Source organism: Melospiza melodia, chromosome 1 (genome assembly GCF_035770615.1).
Source record: "Melospiza melodia melodia isolate bMelMel2 chromosome 1, bMelMel2.pri, whole genome shotgun sequence".
In the NCBI taxonomy this organism is placed as follows: Eukaryota; Metazoa; Chordata; class Aves; order Passeriformes; family Passerellidae; genus Melospiza; species Melospiza melodia.
In genome coordinates, this window is record NC_086194.1 from 85,418,607 (window position 1) to 85,439,896 (window position 21,290).

A 21,290-nucleotide genomic window follows, 5' to 3' on the forward strand; every position below is an offset into this window, starting at 1 on the left:
TGTCTATGAAGGTGCTTCTAGGTTTCTTTTCCTTTGCATCTAAACTATTTATATTTCAACCTAATGGGACATATAGGAACTTGGATTAAAAGTTCTTTTATCAACTATTTGTTTCACAAATATTACAAATTACATACTATTCACAGTTTTATTTCGATTGTACTCCAAGTATTTCTTTTTTTCCCTTCAAAACCTACATATATGGTTAGCCTTATTAGCTCGAGGTTAAATATCAAATCTTCATCATATTTATTGTTCATGCTTCTTTTCATACTCTGTGATGTCAGTTAGAGTAGTGGAAATCTGTATATAATCAATAGTATTGTTCCAGAAGTACTGAAACAACTGAATGAGAATCAAAACTGAAGTTCTTATTTGCACCAAGGTTTTATATATTTTTACTCTTCATGGTTTACCTCATAAATCAGCCTTAGAATGTTGTTTTCCTTTCTTTTCCTTTATGAAGATACAAGAATGGCACACTTGATGAGGGATTAAAAGAGAACTCCAAGATAAATTATTCATGAGAGCAAACAATATTCTTTTCTAAAGAAAATGATAGCTTTTAGAAACTCAGTGCAATATATGCAGAGCCTTTGTAAATACGGGAAGCAAGAAAATAAGAATGAAATAAATGACTGGTTTTGAAACAAAAATACTATTTCTGGTACCTACATGATTGGCCTACATTTACTCAAGGAAAACATTCATTCAGACATGTAGGCTGAAACACTAACCCTGTCAGCCAGCAACAAAACACTTACTAACTTGAGGAGAAACAGAATTTCATCCCATCAGTGTGAAATATTTTAGATATTAAAATCCATTTTAGATATTTAAATTAAGCATATTTTGTTACTTTTCTTTCTGTTTTGTTACTTTACTTTGCTCCTCCTTCCTTTCTGAGAAAGAAAAAAAAAGTAAGGTAATGTGGCTATTTAGACTAGATGATCATTTGTAGGTCCTTTCCAACTGAAATATTCTATTCTATTCTATTCTATTCTATTCTATTCTATTCTATTCTATTCTATTCTATTCTATTCTATTCCTTAGCTTGATTCATCCTAGACCCTTTTTTGGCTTTGTATTTCCAAAATAATACCTTCTTTATTCAACAGAAGAAATCCTTCTGCCACAGATGTTTGGAGAAATATTGAGAAAGATTTCAGAAAAGGGGCCTAGTCTTAAAAAGCTCTCAAAATATTTTAAAATAAAAAGATGCCACTCCACTTGCTATGAAGAATATAAAAGCCGGAGTAAACGACTGTGCTAGGCTGTATGCTGCTGTGCCTGATCAGCTCTGCATCCCTAATCTAGGTAGTCATAAATTGCAAAATAATAATTTAGTCTGACAAAACTGCATAATAGTATAAGTAATGTACTGTACTAGGGATCCTTGTCAGCAGTGTCATTTTGCAGGAGGATATAAAACTGAGATATCCTGACTCTTCAAGTTCTTGGCTGAGGGAGAGGTTGAAAGATCAGAAGAAAACTCGCATTGCTGTAGGGCCTGGCATTCTGCATGGGGAAAAGCATAAATCACCTCAGATTCTTTCAAGAACTAGGTAAAATATTTCAAAGACTCACATTCAAAACTCATGGGTTTGCCCCCTCTCTGTTAGGGTAGTAAGTGTATTTACAGAAGATAGCTGTCAATAGGTGAATGGGTTCTTACAGGAGAAGACCAAGCACGGTGACTATGTTGAGGTAAAGGTCTTTATTTACTGCCTGAGTGAAATGATCTAACAGGGACTAAGTGCTTTTCTTGCTTTCCCCTCACCCACACAGTGCAAAGGAGCTTGGAGATGGACAAAACCAACTAGGAACAGCCTTGGGAGAAGGGGGTAGCAAATGTCACCTGGCAGCTTAACAACAGTTGAGGAAGAACAGAGGAATTCTGTCTCTAAGGGGCTTTTTCTTTGATTTACTTGGCCTGTAATGACCACAACTGGGGTTACACTACTTAGGAACCACTGTTTAAATAAGGGCACAGTCTATGTAAATGCTTGGAGCAACACTAAATTTCTTTCAGAATGCACATTGGTTATCTGTCCTCATTGCTATTTGATCTTACCAAGTCTTCTCTCTGTAAAAAAAATCTTATTAAGTTATCAATTCATGTGATTTTACCACAAATATTGCACAATTAGGTGTTTTCTTTGAAGCACCATTCTCTAGAATCAGGCAATTCTGTATTTTAAATAAACAAAAAAAGTTTCAAGCCCAATGGTTTTAACAGTAAACGTTGGATTTATTAATAAAAAAGAATCTCAAATATCCCCAGTTTTTCAGGAAAAAAATCTTATTTTCTGTACATCTGGATTTTTCAGTACCTCTGCTGCACCAGCTGTCAGGGCTTTCCTATGCAACAAGAATATTGAACTCTGGTAATAATTTTTAAGTCTTCCCAGGAAAAAGTTTAGAGCTGACTCCATGCTTTCTACCACTAGCAGATGGAAAAATAAAACAAACTAGAACCTGGATTTACTGGGGGAAAAAAAGGAAGTCACTTCCTCAGCAATAAGCAAAAATGACTTTGACTGATGACTAAATGAGTGATTTTAACTGTCAGTAGTACATGAAGAAGACTGATGCATTTTACTGATGCCGTAGACACAGCAAGTCTTGACAAGCTCTGATCACAACACTGATGCCATCACACACATGGTGATGAAAGAAACACAGCAGCAGACAACAAGGAAAAAACATGTCACCTACAAAGAAAAAAATGCAGCTGCAAGAATACCCAGATTAAAACACCAGACTTCCATGCCTGACCCATTTGCACATTCTGAAAGTGACTGGAGCTTCAGGGATAGTGGAACACATAAGTCAAAGAAGCTGTGGCATGCAGATGACCATGAAAAACTTTATTTAACTTCCAGCAGCGTTTGGATTCACTTGCATTTTCCTCTGTTGCAGATGGCTTACAAAGCACTGGCAAAGACTAGGCTGAGAGCGTAGACATTTAAGTAGCTGCAATTATCCTACTCAGATGGTTCACAGCTCACATCTGGGTCTGGAACAGTGAGCCAGCATCATGGTAAAGTTGTTCTGAAACTACCAAAGCAGAACTATACATTCAACTACTCAGCTGGAAGCAGTAGCTTGCTTTGTTTAGTTGTGTTGGGGCCTCACTAGAGAATACTGCCAGTCTCTCTTAAACAATCTTCTGCGTCCCAGATTGAAAGGAAGGTGAAAACAAAACCAGGAAGCTTAAACAGAAATGCCAAGATCCTAAAATGAGAAAACTAACACTGACCAATGAGTAAGACTTTGTTATTCCTTTTGACTACTGCTTCCATAGCTTTGATCCACAGCAAGAGAGATCAAGGTGGCACAATAACACTACACTCACATACTTGGAAGATTTGCTCAGTCAAATCATCCTCACTAGAAGTTCCTTGCACATTTCTTCCTGTAGTTAAATGAAAACCACAAAATTTCACTTGAAATCCATATCAGAATGCAGTAGTGTACTAAACAGGTTGTTTGGCAAAAACACAACCATGATCATGAATAGACAGGGCAATGTAAATACTTAGAGCTGAGCTACCATATCCACTGAGGAGCTTTCCCAAAACTTCTGTGGAACTGAATTAAACCACACAACTACCATTAGTAAAAGTGGTCACAAAGATTAGTATTTGTGAGATCAGAACAGTTTCCCCTTGGAAACAGCAAAGCCATTAAACATATTCTGAATTATAAAGAAGTGAGTAATTCCATCCCTATGTGACAAGCTGCTTAAATACAACAGGAATGCCTAAGTGCTCTGCTACACAGGGCTGCCATTACTCACACACTTAATGATAAGCGCGTGCTCATTACTTCCCTTTTTATGTTGCCATGTCTAAAAAGAAGCATGCGACTAGTTAATGTACAATTATAAGAGCCCAAACCCCAGAGCTCACAGCATAAAAGAGAATACAGAGAAGAGATAAAAAAGCAATAGAATGACAGCTATGAAATGAAATGTAATTTGAATCTACCTGCATATTTTACAGGTGAATGAATGACAGATTTCACCCCAGTTTGAAAGAGGAAAAGCTGTCCACTTCTTTGGCAGAATCTTCCCTTTATTTTTTCCTGCGTGTTTTGACACTTGATCTGTACAAGATAACCACAAAGGGCTCTTCAGGGATCCATTTTGCTAATTAGCTATATGTTGTTTATCAAATTCTGTGGACTAAACAGCAGATTTTGTAAGCAAAACCAATCCTGACATGTCCTGAATGCACTCCAATATTATTTAAGTACCTCTAGCAAATCACACTACCAATATTTTCACATGATAGTCCAATTTCTTTTCACATCAGTAAGTGCTTCTGCAATTTTAATCCATATTTTCTGCATTGCCCCAGCAGACTGCATGAAATTAAGGCAATAAGCAACAATATTTGTGGCTTTCTCCAGACTCGTCTATGAATCATTTAGGTGCAACTTTCATCAATAAAGAAATTTTACAATCATATACATTGAAAGTCCATTTTCAACACAGACTAGGAAAGTAACAATTAACATTTTTAAGTCTTCTTCTGCGGGAAAAAAAATGTATGCAAATAAAAGATGCATCAGAGTATTTTCTTCTAAGTAGGTTACAATGCTGTCATTCTACAGAGATTTTGATAGCCTGCATCTACAGCTTCTGATGTGTTCTCTGGGATCCCTGCACAACTTTAGAAATACACTCTTCTATAAAAGGGAATAAAACATGTCAGCCTTGGCACAGATTGTCTGCAGCAGCAATGTTAGGAAGTAAAATGAAAAAAGAATCGTAAAGTTGTATTAAATCAAATCTACTAGACTCCATGAACTGCTACATTTTAACAGGGAAACTTCCTGCAAGAGGGCTATTACTGCACCTCTTTGCTTAAGAGGAGCTCCTCAAAATTTCAAGAGGACTATGGCCCAAGTTAGAATTTTAAGGCTTCTTCGGAATGTTTTGATCTGGAAGTTGGTGACCATGTCTTCACTAATAAAGTACATCAATAAAAATCTTTAACTGTTAATGTTTCAATTACAGGGATGAATGTAATTTCTGTATATCTGAATGTATTGTTAGATTGAGAGCAAAGTGGCCAGTCCCAAGGCCTATGTTCCAGTCATTCCTTGCTCAGTGTTTCACTTGACGTCAATTCCAACACCCACTTTCAAAACTTATTCTTTAATGCTGTCCAATCCCTTTTCCTCCTGATGGAAGAGAACAAATGCATGCTATCTACTCAATTTTTTGCACATATAATATTTGGCAAAGTCCAAAATTTGCACATCTTTCATATTCTTCTCTTTAGGGGGATGTTGCTCAGCCTGAATTGAAAGCTCTGAAGTTCTTTGGTAGAACTGCCCTTTCAGATTACCTTTACTTATTACAGAAACTGCAAGGGTTTCTTCTCTAGCATTTTCAGGCACTACATCTTATATCTTTGCTTGCCATTGGGTTTCCTGCCTTTTATGAGGTCACTTTACAGTTACTGAATCTCCCTTTTTCCTCTTACTAAATTTATTACTTCTTGTTGTTCCTTTTACCTTAGACTAAGCCTTTTATGTTTGCCAAAATTCTCCTTGTGCTAAGAAGAGTTAAGTTGACTGTTTTGTGAAGAAAGGACTAGAAGACAGGAGCAAAGATGGATTACAGACATGTTTTAGACATGTAGGGCATATGGTCGTTTGGTAGCCTCATAAAACTTTCCATAGAAAAGGAATGCCTCATAGTTTCTCCTTCTTTTCTGTATGCCCATTATATAAAAGGATAATGTGAAGTGCTCAACTGAGCTCTTACAATAAGAGCTTATAAAACTTTTCATCACTGTTATGTTTGCCCAATTATCCCATCAGAAAAAACCCAAACAATATTAGAGGTAGCAGCAATTTAATGGAATAGTTTAGAAAATATATAAAATCGGATGCACTTGAAATATTGACAATATAATTTGATTAAGATATGGGATAATTTGGTTCCAATAATAGCGCATAAGCAAAATATAACCGCGGGGTACGGAGGGCAGGGTTCTGGAACCCCTGCCACCTCATGTATGAGCTTGCCAAGTGAAAATCACCCCTTATATGCCATGTGCCAATGCCATCTCCTCCCATTTTTGATTCATCACACTTCTACCTCCGCCCTCATCACCACCTTCACCATGCATGCTCCACCACTCATTTAGGTGGTCACACAAGTCTTCGGGGGTCGTTTTTGATGAAGGCCTCTACTCTTGTTCCTTCAACTCACCCCTGGGTTACACATGTGCACCAAGCCAGTACAATGTAAGCCAAAACTAATTTATTACTACATTTAAGCATCAAAGCAATAAATTTCTTATAGCTGGCATTTTCCTGGGACCCAAACAGATTTTCCCTTCTTTCTGTTAATTTTTAGTAACTGTTATCTCTTGCTTTTTTCCTGTCCTTGAACATCTGCAGGACAGGGCTGGGGGAGGGGGGTGGAAACCCTCCTCTCCCTTTCTTTCTTGGCATTACATCTTTTAACTGTTTTATTATTATTTTCAAATATTAATTACTGTATCAATATGATTACTGTTTCAATTTTGCATGAATCATACCTATTTATCACATCACTTAACTTCATTTTCTCAAATTAAATTGAGATTCTACAGAAACTCTACTGCATTTCTCATGCTAAAGTTTCAACTTATTATGCAGACACTACACAAGTCTTGAGATTTTTTTTCCTCTGAGTTGTAAGAAATACAGACCTGGAGCTTTACTCTAAGTGTAGTAGTTTCACTGTTTCTTAATCCTTTTGGGTTTTCCTTCCAGAAGGAGATCTTCTGGCTTGTTTCTTGTCTCTCTTGAGTAGTTTCTGTGTTCTGTGCATTTTTTCAATCAGGTTTTCAATTCCATATTACCTTTACCCTTCTGGAAGTTTTGGCAAGACCCTCTGGTTAAAACATGTGCTGTTCTGTTGATTTCATCTGTCTGCTTGTACACGCCAAGGAGAACTAGTTCGTTTCACTTCATAGGGGAAACTGTGCCACTGATTTTTTTGCAATTTCCAATGCCAATTACATTGTCTGCATTACTGAGCTTGGATCCCAGACAGATCCGACTTTAGGCATGTGAGGTCTGTGAACTGCTATTAACCATGGCATTCTTGTTAAAATATGACTTTCCTCAAGCCACACTTAACTGCTGCACAATTAAAACAAATCCTTGTGTTCTATGTTTTACAGTGGTGCTGTCAGACCATCAGAAATGAAACATAAATTCTTCTAAAATAAGCTATATATATGACAGAAAAATGCGCTACCGTTTTTCACATAACCACATGGTTGAATTGAAAAATATATTGACTTGAAAAATATATGTGGTCTTTTTTATAATCACCATCTAATAATTTTTTTTTTCCATTCAGAGCATACTGTTTTTCTAGAGGCTGTGAATTCATGGTCCTCTCCCAAGACTTCTGTGCAGAAAAGCCAATTCATTTGCTATGAGCACGTGAAGCAGATTTCAGGTGAAGGTCCCTTTGGACCATGTGGTGACAAGCACCGCACAATTGCAGAACACTCACGCTTCCATTTGGCACGGGGTACGGACTGGTGCAAAGCCCGGCGAGCCTGACAAATGAGGCCTAAGCACCAGGGTTTGCCCACTGAAGTCCTGATTTCACGGCACTCTGATTGAAGGCAGCAGCCCCACCATGGGCCCAGCTAAGCTGTGGTCAGGCTGACACAGTTTAGTCCAGCCCAGAGCAGGCAATGAAGTATCCAGGTGTACGTGAGGATGTCCTCGACCTTCCCTGCCGTGTGAGGTGAGGGGTCTGATGGTTTTGACAGGAGCATCACTCTTCCTTCCTGCTGTGGACCACAGCAGTGTCTTGTGGGATGCTCACTTCCAACCCTCTCAAGCTGTGCCCGACGGGCAAAAGCAGGGCCACAGTATCAGCGGCCATCCACCCTGGGCTGCCTGCAGTGTCCCCTGCTCCTCCGTGATGCTCCACGCATCCATTTCCCCGCAGATTCCCAGCCGCCGCCGTGAGACACCTCTCCCTCTCCCTCTCTCTCCATTTTCACACTCCACCCACTTTTTGCTTTCTTTCTCCATCTCTGCCACCGTCTCTCTCCCTCTCTGGACTTGTCTTTATTTGGCACTCCCGGAAGCCGCTGGGCATTGCTCTCCCTGCCTGCCCGGGCAGCTGATGTGACTGACTGACACCGGCTCCCGCTGAGGAGGAGGAGAAGGAGGAGGAAGAGGAGGAGGAGGAGGAAGGAGAGCAGCGGCGAGGCGAGGGAGGGGGGGAGCGAGTGACCGGCCGCGGATTTTCATTGCAGAGAGGAGGGGGGAAAAAAAGGCTACGCGGGTCATCAAAACAGGTAACTCAAGAGCAGGCGGCGGCGGGAGGGGCGGGATGCCGGGAGCGGCCCGACCCCCTGGCCCCGGGCAGGCGCGGCCGGGGCCGCGGGTGCGCTCCCGCCGGTGGCGGCGGCAGGAGCGGCCTCAGCGGACATCTTGGGGATGGGGGAAAGTGATGTGGGGGCGACTCCGGGCTCGGCCGGGGGTGGCGGGGCGGCAGAGTTATTCCTTGGGCGGGCAGTGCTCTGGAGGTATCTGGGTCAGAGACCCGCGCTGCCCCTCGACTTCCCTCCTGTCACCTGCGCCGGCCTGCGCACGGGAAACCTTACCCTCTCTGCCTCCCCCCCTTCCTCCGGGTGCTGAGTGGGAAGGGAGTAATCTGGGCTGGGAGAGGGGAGACCCGAGCGAAATACCACGGCATGCGAGGGATCCTCTTTGGGGCCGAAGCCGGATCTCGTCCGCCGAGCCCCCCGTCGGCGCCGGGAGCGACTCCGAGGGGGCTTTCGGCTGCGGCCCAGCCCCCGCCCCGGGTTCCGGCAGCCGATGGGTTATTAAAAATGCCCTCGGCTTGTTTGTGCAGACCTGGCTGTCAAGCGGTGCCGATCCTGAACTCTCTTAATCAGCGTAAGATGATCTAATTCTGAGGCAGGCGGCTATAGTGCCGCTGGGTGTTGGGGCGCCGAGCCCTTGGGTCCCTTGGAGCCGGAGGTGTGCGTGTGGTGGAGGTGGCAGAAGAGCCTGCAGGTTTAGCCCAGAAGAAAGGGTTAAATAGCATCTTAGGGTGAGCGACCTAAAGGCGTAATATATACCTTTACATAAAAATATGTAAAGGATACTTCAAATACAGGTAGCTTTCAGAGGAAGGTAGAAGTGAAGCCGAGGTCCTGCATTTTGCAGTATCTTGACATCAGGAGCACTCCTCCAGAGACGCAGCCAGCACAGAGCCGAGAAGAACTTGTTGTGACCTCACCCAAAAATGTGCAATCTGTCCTTTGCTTTGGGGATTGCTGTAGATTTGTATGTTGGCATTACAACATCAATACTGAGGATTTTTATCAAGTAGAATTCAGATTTTGTAATGTGTAGGGGCAGTCTTAAAAAACAAAGACCATCTGATGAAGAAAGCTTTTTTTATATACCCTACCTAATTGTTTTTTGAGTGATGGAAAATATCAGAAAAAAACCCTTCTCAGAGGCCAGTCCATTTGGAAGTAGTTGGAAGGGATCTGTTTAGCAGGGGATCTGAGTGGGATAAATCTGCAGATTTTATAAATTTGTTTCTAAGCCAGGCAAAAGTGACAGTGGTTTATGGACTACCATGTTTCATTGTTTTGTGAAATTGTAATGAGAAGACTCATCCTACTTCAGAAATGTAACTGGAAAAATAATTTAGAATAGTAACATGGTAGATGGAATGAGTTGGAACTCAATACAGTACTCTCAAATATGGCCTTTTAAGACATTACTGTGATACCCTAATTTTTGTGCAAATTTTATCCTAGCATTTCCTTTTAATTGCTTATTATGCAAATTATAGTAAACTTTTTTTCTGGTTTTATGCATTTTCAGTACCAGGATTTCATAACACTGGCTCTATTTTGAGCAAGTTTGCACAAAAACAAAGGCAATCTACCTTCTGTAACAATGCCAGGCACATACAACAATATGGTCTTTTTGGTCTTGAGCTTAACAAAAATGCAAGTCTTCTGAATACTCCTATGATTCCTTTGTGTCTTTCCCCTTGAATGCTGCTCAGATGTGGAAGGTGGACAGGCAGAACTCCGAACTTAATGAATAAAATATGTTTTCTCAATTAAATAAAAATGAAGAGGATGTGCATTATTTACTATAATGGTAGAACCAACCTCTGACATGTTTTCATTATTCTTTGTCAGCTGTGGCTCTCACTTCAATGGAGAAAAGTACTTCTTATTATACCATAAGGAGCAAGGGTACTAAGATTACATGTATTAAATTCCCTCCCATCATTAGATATTCTGATCCCACTGTATCATTTTTATTGTCCATGCAAAATACGTTGGGCACCCTAGGTTTAAAAAAAAAAAAAGTCATTAAAATTCACCCAGATCCAAAATTCTTGGTAATCTGAATTAGCAGATACTGGGAAAGTAAGAGTGAGTAAGGAGGACTGAAAACCAGGCAACTTGTATTCAACTCTCAGGCTCAATGTTGACTTGCAACATCACCTGAACAAAGTCAGATAATCTATGCTTTAATCTGTGGCCTATCAGTGGCAATAAAGTTGCAGTTGGTTTGAACTCTAGGGAGAGAAATGATGAACTGCCAAATATGTTAAAGAATATTCTTAGTGGTTCTGCACGAGTTCTAACATCACGTGCATCAGCAGCAAACTCAGTAGCTGCAGTTGCTGCCTACTGGAACATCTGACTACATGGAAGAGAACATTCTGTGCTTATTGGGGCAGAACCAAAGAAACACCTATGATAAATAAGGCATACATTTTTTGCAGTTATTCTTCTGCTTTATTATGAACTGGTTAAAGGATTTTGCTTGATAAAGCACCCTTGATATATAAAAATAATTTAAATTCCTTTTTCTAAATCTTCAAGTGCATTTTTTGCAGTAGAGGGGACAAATGGGAACGTGTCATTTTCATGTGGTACAGAGTCCACTCCAGTTGCTTACATAATACTTGAAACTCTAAAGATTCAGCTTTTCTTCAGAATGTCACTGCTAACAACTATACCAGATTAGCCACACCTTTACTAAGCACTGTATGCTGAAGTGACAAAAGCATGCGTGAGCACAGCTGCATCTATGGCAATGATTATGCTGATTCAGATGCTTCATCAAGAGTAGGGAGTGTGGAGCTTCTTAAGTGCCTGTGACCTCTGTCACCATTTAGCAAGACTTTATGGCACAAACACCACTAGAGTCTACACACATACTGCCTTACTGCTGTGTTAATTTCACCTGTGTACTTCAGGTATTCTGACTATCAGTTTCAGGGACTTTTTGTTATTTAAAAGGTCCCATTCAGACTACTTTCCTGAGTATATGCTAATGGCAATTGTTTTGTCTGACCCACAATTTTTCAGGGAACAGCAAGCAAAATAGGTTGCTTGTAGAATTCCAAATACCAGTAGTATGCTGGGAATTAAAGCCTTAATGCTTTTGTGGGCTATATAAAAAAATGAAACAGGAAAATGCTCGATTACGTAATTAAATAGTGGCACATTTTTCCAAGATCTGCTCAGATCCTAAGCTTTAAGCTATGTTTTGTATTAGTTTAAATATTTAATTAATTGCTCTTTGGAAGGAATGCAAAGAATCATTTACATTTCTGTGCGTAATCTGTCATTGTCTAGAAACAGCAGACTAATTCACCTAGAGCTCTGGGTCCTCTAAAGCAACAGCCACCCTCAAAAAGACTGACTTTTACAAGCCTCTAGGGTAGGTCCAGTTTGATTCCTCTATGTTTAGCAAGACCTCACACTGAAATACAGGAGGGATAGACAGTTAAATGTCTAAGATCTTGTATGTGATCAGGTTGTATGGATTATCATTAAAGCTTAGGACCTCTTAAGTAGTAACCAGGTTATATCTGGAAATAAAGGTCTGTTTTAGTAGCAGCTGGCCCATTTCATCCTGAATCAGAAGCAAAGGCACAAATTGCAATGCCAGCAGTATTGCAAAATCAGTGGGATGAGTTTTAGAATGGGATGCATGAAGACCTTAAAATTTTGTGACCAGTAAAGATCCCAATTGAGCTGCAGAGCAGAGGGAGGACTCATGGCAAAAAGTTTGCTTAAGCCCCGTTGGCTGCTGCTGTGCTGGAGGAAGAGCCACTGGCTATGAGCTGAGTGGAGCAGCCATGATGAGCCTGAGACCATCAGACACAGATTGCAGCAGGGTGTTCTGGTAAGAGCAGGAACACTTGCAAACTTGGCTGAAATCAAGCCCAACTATTCAGGCTTCAACATAATATGGATATGCATGAGAAGTAGGGTGTGGAAGTTTTGTGAAAGGCCACCAGTGCAGCAAACAAAACTTTTACAAACCTTGGTACTGAATAACTCTAGTTTTTCTTCAGAAGTAATTTCACAGTTTCTGTTTTTAGAGCTTGCAATACCTTTCACTTAGTTTTAACTCTCTCCTTTGTTTTTTTCCTTTCACATCCTGGAAGTACTGAAACATTTGTACTTTGGAATTTACCCTTTCAGAGAGTTCAAATTTACCCTTTCAGAGAGTTCAAATTCAATTTGTTTGGAACCATAGCATAAAGATCTTACTGTTCAGTTATTATGAACTGCACTGAAGCACTTGAATAAAATCAATGCCTGCATACAGTATTTTCTCGGTTCAGCAAGACAGTCTGCTTACATACAGTAATTGGACTTGTGACAGGTAATTAAATGGCTTGTAAGGCCTTTAGGATGCTTGATTACATGAAGAGCACAACACTAATATATAGTAAATGAGGTGGCTAAGAACACTGCATTTCTGTTAATTGCACACATACTAAATTTCGTACACTTCATTTGAGGGAGAGAAGAAAATAAATCCAATACAAAAGACCATGAGCAGTGGTGACATGAAAAGTGAGCATAAAAGGAATAGGAGAATGTACTTAGAAACTGGGTTGCCTTGGTTATTTTAAGTCAATCATGCTTACACAAACTGTCAAGCAGTCTTGACTGCTTCAGTATATCATTAAATAATGAACTCGCTCTTTGTGATCACAAAATTCATGACAGTCAAAATTATTCAGCAAGGGATAGAAGCTCTTCACAGAACTTCCCAATAATTAGGAAGTGAACTGATACTCCAGGAGATACTAAGCACATACATGAACACATGCCATATTTTAAAGAATTCATATTAAATTATCAGAGGCCTACTTGCAGTCCATGTTGTTATTATTACATTGACTTGTAGACATACAGCTTGATGTGTGCAGTTACTCACCCATATTATGGGACTAAACTGGGATGTGATAAGAAATCTAAAATGCATCAACAGTCAGAGGTATTTGTCAAAACAGAGATTGTTTTATGATGCAAGTTTTACAGTTTTTTCTGAACAGTGGGATGAGTAAAGGGTTCTATTCTTTTTCAACATGGTTTTGTAGACAGCAGCCTGATCACTAGGAGAGGGAGAAAAGCAGAGGAGGAGCCAGAATGCAAACAGAAAATTACGCTTTGTGGTACCAACAGCATAAGGCCAGACAAAGGAAAACACTTGGGTTAAATGGGAGAGATTCAACGTGAACCTGCTTTTACTTCTTCTATGCAAATGGTTTTTTGCTTATAAAAAGTACCCTTTAAAAACACAGAGGTTATGCCAAAGAAAGAAGTCCACACACAAGATAGTTGATGTAGCACACTATTATGCACAGCCATAAGGGACTCATTTTATAGCAGAACAGTGGCTTTAACACACACAGTGAGCTACAGACAGAAATATTTTATGATGGGTACGCTAGAGTCAGCTAAGACTTCACATCAACTTAATAGTGAAAATGGCACATTCATCCACAAAAACAGAAGTCATACAGACATTTTTGTCTTTTTTGCTATTTCAGTTATAACTCTCCATCTTAACAAAAAAAAGGTCAAAATTCTAATACTGTTTGATATACAAAACTAAATATTTTAACTAGGTTTAAAAATTAAATAATTCTCTATACTTCAGAATTAATTGCTCCCAAATGAGCTTGTAGTAGATTTACGGGCAAAACAATAAAAAAGGCTCTGATTTGAAACTCAAATCATTCTTCTCACACAGGGCCTTACTGAGAGGTCTTCTGGTTTAATCCAAATTGACATCAGTTTGAGAAGACTCTGTTTACATTCCTCCCCTACAGCTAATGGAAAACAAAATACAAACCATACAAGGTAATGTTCCTATTGGTCTACCAACACATACTTTCTTCTCACCACTGTTCCCTTTGCATTCTCTGCCCAGAATCTTTTGTGATAGCAACCCAAAGGATTTCAAGTGCTCCTTCTTACCACCCAGCCAGTACTGAGCTGCTTCCAAGCTCTATCTGGGAATGAGGAACTCCAGAGACCCCAAGCCAGAGGGATTCTGAACAAGAATGGGGTGCAGCAGGAATTTGGGTCTCATGGCAAAGGTGGCAAAGAGACTGCTTCCTCAAAACAGCTTGGATTTTTTAGGTGTTTGAATGATGATATAGGAAAAAGAGCCATTTCAGACCCAGGCTGTCTGTGTTTGTGTCAGAAATGAAGTGCTGTAAGATGCTTTTGTAATTTGAGGGGATGTTCAGGAATGCATTTCTCCTCCCTTGATGTATGTTGACATAAATTTGTACAGAGGAACTCTCAGAGGACACGGTGCTGTAGATCTATAAAATGTTCCTGACTGGCTCTCTGACAGCACCAGCTGGCAATCTGGGGAGTTGTGTATTTTATTTAATATCTTGGTAGCAATTTATTAAAAGACTAAGAGAGAAAGCACATGTGCAAGGTGCTTCCAAGGACAGTGTGATTTTCCACTTCCAAAGCAGTGCAGCAATGGTGAATACAATTAATATGCACATTGCTGCCTGTATTCTGGTTTAGGCATCTGCCCTTTTTTGGAATAGAGAGGAAATCCAAATCTGACATGTAGGATATCAGATGATGTGCATGAGTGAGACCTGGCATCAATTTTCAGATGCTAGATGAATTTGGACGAACTGATACTGAGTGGGCCAGGGGAGGAAAGCGAATAAATTAACAGGACATTTCTTTTCCTTTCAAAATAGTAGAATGTTAGGAAATAAAAAAAACTGTGGAACTTTGTACTCTGTCTCTTGCTGATGTTTGTGAGAATCATTTCATACTTTACAAGGTAGCACCACTCCTTTGTTCAAAACTCCACTTTTACATGCCTGGTATGTCATCATATGGTTTTTTCCCCTTTATGCTGCTGTACTGCTTTTCCCTGTGCATTCATTACAACTTGTTTCTTCTTGAGGATGGAGCAATATAGTCCTCTGTTGTAAGTCACATACAGTAGTAACAGGAATAGTATGTGTGTGTTTTGACTTACAGTTTGCTGTTTGGGATCAGTATGTCAGGAAATTCTAGTCTACAGCCAAGTTTTTTCCCCTGATAATAGATAAATGGTGCTTTGAAACAGCTGGGGAGGAAAGCAGTGATCTCCCAAGGCCTGTCTATAAGAAGAAATCCACTCTTTGAGTTTCAGCATGCTTTCTTCTACCTGGTTTTGGCTTTACTTCTTTTGTGGAAGAAATGACAGATGGTAGTACTACCACATGCCTTTAGCACTCCCAAAAAAGATACCACTAACAGTAAACAGGGCAGAGCTGTGGATCTTCTGTCTTGATTTTGTGCCCAAGAGACGGTTACCAATGTTGTGTTTAAATGATTTGTCAGTAGATGTGTGTTAACACCTTTCCTCACTCTTAGGTGACCTTACTTTCAGTGAAGGACAGTGTTCTTCACCAGGAGAGCAACTGAATAAGGATTATATGGGAGTTAAAGCATTGTTATTTTTAACTCTGTATAGGTGGTCAGCATCAGCTCTGGGAAAAGATACATGGTTAACCCTGATAATCACTTCAAATCTTTAATTAAAATCCTGACAGGTGAGATAGAGAGTCTGTCTTGAAGTAAAAACACATTTTATGAGAGTGGAAGCATGCCACAGACATATTTATATCCTCTTTTCTTTAATGTGCAGAGATTTAATTTGACACTGTAAGTAGACCAATCTTATTATTTATTTATAATATAAGCTCTGATGCTGTATCATGGCAGATAGTATCTTCACAGAGTCAAGCTTTGCCATGTGTATTCTGATTCCTTTTGAGCTGTGGCTTTGTGGTGTCTCTTTGACCAGGCAAAGTGCAGTGTGGAATAAGTAATCAGATAAACAGCTGAATATAGGCCAAGAAAATGCTGAAGCGTGTCATAACGTGAGCCAAATATGTAAATCTCAATGTATAGGCAAAGATGTCAGTGTTTAGATTGAGAATGGATGAAGAGAGTTTTCATGCTATTGTTCAGGGGATGTTTAGAACAGTAACTTTAATTCCTGTGTTGTTTGTAAGGTAGATAACACTGTGTCATTTGATGGTAAAGAGAGGTGTAAATGTAAGATTTGAATATACAACTGATTGCTCTTTTAGTGTTATGGACAGTAATCACGAAAATGTTTTTGCACTTTATTCATACATGACAGGCATAACTGTGTGTATTCTTATGTGCATGTACATATATGTATAGAAATAGATGGAAATACCATGTACTCATGGTTATATAAATCTACAGATAAAAAGGTAGTGTAAAGATGATGATTATTGAATGTAATATTCTATATAAAAAGAATAGAAACCTGACATCCCTAATATTAGGGTAAAAACGGTTTCTACTTCTGTTTAAAGACTCTGACTATATATTATTCTAGGATTGCTGGTGATGCCTGCTTTTGGAAGAACGTTGTAGTTCTCCAGTTAATGGGACTAGAATAAAACAGTGACCAATATAGTGAGTAAAAGACTATGTGGTAGCAGAAGGTATTGCATAAAAAGATCCTTCAGGTTTTTGAGCTGGATTATTCCCCTGAACTTCTGACACCACAATGTGTAGTTTTACTGCCTTACAGAAGGTCATTTATTGGGTAATACATTAGAAGTCTGCTCATTTGTGAGACTCCTCAGACCTCCTGGTTTGTGCACTCAAATCATTGAGTTTGTCATCAAACAGTTGGATTCTTTCACAGGCAAAATCGGGCTGAAGAGGCCAAAAAGTAACAGGTCTTCCATAGAAGTTTGTGCATAATTTTTGTGACATTTGATGACATCACAAGGAAAATTTTAAGGGAAATGAAAAAACTCAACTTACCAGACTGTATCTTTACATTAAAAAATAGGTGCTATACTAAAAATATATTTTAAAATACTGATGAAATTAGTTGACTGTTTGCTGTGTTATGTGTTAGTATGCTATGTTACATCATCCAGACTTTAGAGTGGTTGAAAACAGAACTTTTAAAATATACACTATTTTAGGCTTTTATGTAGTAGGGTAAAATGTGAAAAGAATGTACTCATAATATTTTTTAGGATTAACAATGCTTTGTTTTAAGAAAAATTTTAATATTCTCATAAAAGTTTGAATATTTCAGAAGCTCCTCTGATCCATTCATCTCATTCCTGCCAAGATATTTGTAACCTTACAAAAATTTAAGGTGTGTTTTTTTAAAGTGAATTGATTTTTCAAACAGAATAGTGTGCATTTTGCAGTATAAAGAAAGTACATTGCCAGTGGGTGAAGAAAGGTGATCCCACCCCTTTGCTCTTCACCTGACTGAACTCTTAGGTCAGGTCAAGAATACAAGCAGTTTTCATGGATAACTCACCTGGCATGGTGAGTTGTCTCCTGTTCTGAAAGCAGCCCTGGTTCTGCAATACTGTGCTTGGATAAATACAGATTCACCTAAATGGACTCATTACATGACTAATGAGCCCTGGGGAGGTCACACCTGGAGTGCTGTGTCCAGTTCTGGGCTCCTCAGCACAAGGGAGACATGGAGCTCCTGGAGCAGGTCCAATGGACAGATGCAAAGCTGACCAAGCAAGTGGAGCATCTCTTCCATGAGGAAAGGCTGAGGGAGCTGGGCCTGTTCAGCCTCAGGAGGCAGCTGAGAGGGGACCTCATCAGTGTCCATCAGTATCTGAAGGGAGGGTGCCCAGAGGGCAGATCCAGGCTCTTCTCAGTGGTGCCCAGCAATAGCACAAGAGGCAGTGGGCAGCAGCTGATGTTCCCCCTGAATACGAGGAAGAACTTTACTGTGCAGGTGACCAAGCACTGGAACTGGTTGCCCAAAGGGGTTGTGGAATCTCCTTCACTGGTGATATTCAGGAACTGTCTGGATGCAATCCTGTGCCATGTGCTCTGGGATGACTACTTGAGTGGGAAGGTTGTACCAGACGACCCCTCTGAGGTCCCTTCCAACCTGACCCATTCTGTGATAAGACAAGAGAGCCCCTCTGAATTTTTACGCTGTTCATGTGCATGCTGTTTAATGTCATCCTCTTTGGGGGTTTGATTTTTTAATTTAATATAAATAGGAAAACTCCATAAATTCCAAACAAAACTTTCTCACCAGAATGATTCTTTCAAGGGTTTCATGCTGTAAAATCTTCTGCTTCACTTTTAGGTCAAACACAAACCTCAGTACATTGATAAAGTCTGAAAGTCCCACCCTGTTTGAAAGGCAGCATGACTCAGAGCACAAGAGCTTTGCACGTGTTTCCACAGTCCTAGTAGCTAATTTCCTCTCATGCTTAAAATTTTAGTAGAAAAATATTACTATATTTTACTAATAAGAATTAGTGGTACTTGTTTGTAAATGAAAACATTTATTTCCATGGTACTTTACTTATTAATTATAACATTTAGGCACTCTGCACTGGCTGTGGAGACACTGAAGCAGCAATGTTTAGTTTGGTTGCTGAGTGTTCCATAGTGGTGCATTTTATTAGAATCTGCTATTAGGCTTTAATATCTCTGCAATACTAGCAGGCTGTTCTTTAGGAACTAATACATTTACACTTGTGTTCCATGTCTGCCTAACCATTCTAGTCTCTGAGCCATAGAGGAATCAATGACTTGTGGAAGAACACCACAGGATGATGGCCCCAGAGAGCCTCTGACTCGCTGCTTATTCCCCTGTTGCTCCTGCCTTTGCACACCCCGGTGCTGGGCAGGGGATGCAGCCTGGTGTGGGGGCTGGGCTGGAAGTGGCCACAGGGAGCATGTTAATCAAGAGCCATCATCACCACATGCGCCCCTTGCCAGATGTCACTTATCAGGATCAAACACTCCCAACCTTCAGTGGGGAACGTGTACCTTAAACTCGCTCTATTAAATGATAGGGGATTTAAACATAGCTTTGCCTTTGCTTATATAACTTTCTCACTCTGTATGGTATACAGCACTTTCTTCCCAAGAGATTGGCCAATATTCAAAAATGTCAATGCCTACACTGCCTCACATGTAAGAGAGTAGATAATCACATTGTGAAGAAAGAAGGCAATGTGTGAGTTGTTAAAAATGTAACCTAATTTCTATTTAATCTTAAACCAAAAGCACTGCAGCAGTACTGCACAAGCAGGCCTCTGGGGTTTTTTTTTCTATCCAAATGTTAATCAGCATATGATTTTAAAAGTTTGGAAAACACTGGTTCATATCGGGTGCTTCTGTAAGAAAAAAATTGATGGTAAATCATATAAGAAAAATAAACAGAAGACCTTCTTGGATTTTTGTGTAGTCTTCAGTCAAGTGGCTGGGTCCTTCTAGAAAGTATAAAAAACCGAGGCAAATTTCAGAATGAACCTTTTCAAAAATCAGTGAGTAATAATTGGGTCTGTATGTTAGTCTCTGTAAATGCTGACTCAAATCATTGTAGGCATAAGATTTTACCAATTGCTTTTATGACTATTCCAGTTGTCTCAGTATCTGGCTGGGAGCATATATTTGCATTTTGTCATAAGCTGTTCATGTGCAGACTGTTAAAAGCTACACTAGCAGTGGTTGGAACCTGCTACTTAGAAGGAAGAGACAGAGTTGACTGCTGATCCCTGCTGACAAAGAAGCAACTTACTCTTGAGAGCTGCTTCACTGCAAATGTTTATTTGCCAGAAAGACAGTGCTTAAAAAATGAGAGTTTTACCATAAAAGAAAAAGCCACAAGATGAACAGAACTGCAGCATGAAGCAAGGACTTTACTGAGAGGGGTCTAACACTGTTTCTATCATAATGATTTTTTTCAGAATGGCAGAGACTCATGGCTTGATGGAGAGATTGGAGAAAGCAGTGACTCGACTTGAATCATTGTTTTCAGATTCACACAGATCTGGTGGAATGGAGTGTGATGGCATCAATGGAGTCAATGGAAGTAAGTATGTTATCTGTTATTAAAAAATCACAAATAATGTATATGTTTGTCTTCTAAGAGGGAATGTGATCCCACCTCCTACAAATTCTGTATCCAAATTTAAAAAATTTAAAAATTATGTACATGCTTAGTAGCATGCACAATCTGAACTAATATGGCCTAGAAAATTAATGATTTTACTGTTTCTTTAATATACTATCCATGTCTTAAGCTTTATTACTCTTTCCATTTTAGCAATTATATTTACAACTTATATCATTGTAAATAACTCCCCTGGTGAAGATGTCTGCTTGAGCCCAATTAGCAGAAGAAATGAGACATCCCCTAAATGTGCAGCATAAATATTCCTGTAGAAGTCACCAATGTAAACACTATTGATTTGCCAACTCTCTCTGAATTTCACAGTGCAGACCCACTTAATTTGTTTAACATCCTTAATCAAACATGAGTTTGTTTGGAAGCATTTACTCACTATAAATCCATGGCTTTACATTCTTACCTCTTGAGCTGTCTGTTCTCAAGTGGCTCTCCAAAGCACTACAATGGAGAATATACCAAAAAAAGCTTGTTCTTTGTCTACTCATTTCATATCATATCATTGAATCATATTTTCTTGTGCCTTAATTTTGTGGTACCTGAAGTTATAGGCTAAATAACTTTACATATGTGCTACTTCTAAATATGATGGAATAGAAGTGCTCTTTCCTTTCTCCAAAACTTCTTTTTTTGTCCAGAACCCCAACATGCATCTCTTTATTAGCTTCATATTCGTTGCTTTCTGTATTCCTTGCCCTTTCTTGCATTCTCCAGAGAAGAGCACATCCCAGCATGGACTCAGCTGCTGTACAGAAGCTGCAGGACACATCTGAAGTTGCAGGCAGTTTCCTTTACTGACACAGCAACAAGTGAAGTGTGTGAGGTGCTGTGTTGTCCCCTATGCCAGCTGACACATGTGAGGGACGTTCCCTGCACCCTTGTGTGCCATGGGCCTGCACACTGGCAGCTGCTGTGGGGCAGCTGACTGAGAGCTGTGTGTTTCTGTGGCAGGAAAGGAGCATCTT

The 21,290-nt window shown here is 39.7% G+C and overlaps 1 protein-coding gene across 2 annotated transcripts in view; it reads left to right on the forward strand.

The window, feature by feature from the left end:
* The first annotated feature begins 8,177 nt into the window (after positions 1-8,177).
* Positions 8,178-21,290, forward strand: part of CAP2 (cyclase associated actin cytoskeleton regulatory protein 2) — a 68,268-nt gene continuing 55,155 nt past the window's right edge. Inside the window, exons 1-3 of one of the 2 annotated variants that reach the window (XM_063160415.1) lie at positions 8,213-8,336; positions 14,086-14,195; positions 20,105-20,229. In XM_063160415.1, the coding sequence (XP_063016485.1) occupies positions 20,106-20,229 (124 nt within the window). In that variant the 5' untranslated portion in view covers positions 8,213-8,336; positions 14,086-14,195; position 20,105. Of the gene's footprint in view, positions 8,337-14,085; positions 14,196-20,104; positions 20,230-21,290 lie in introns of both variants that reach the window. The other variant, XM_063160405.1, reaches the window with a different exon arrangement.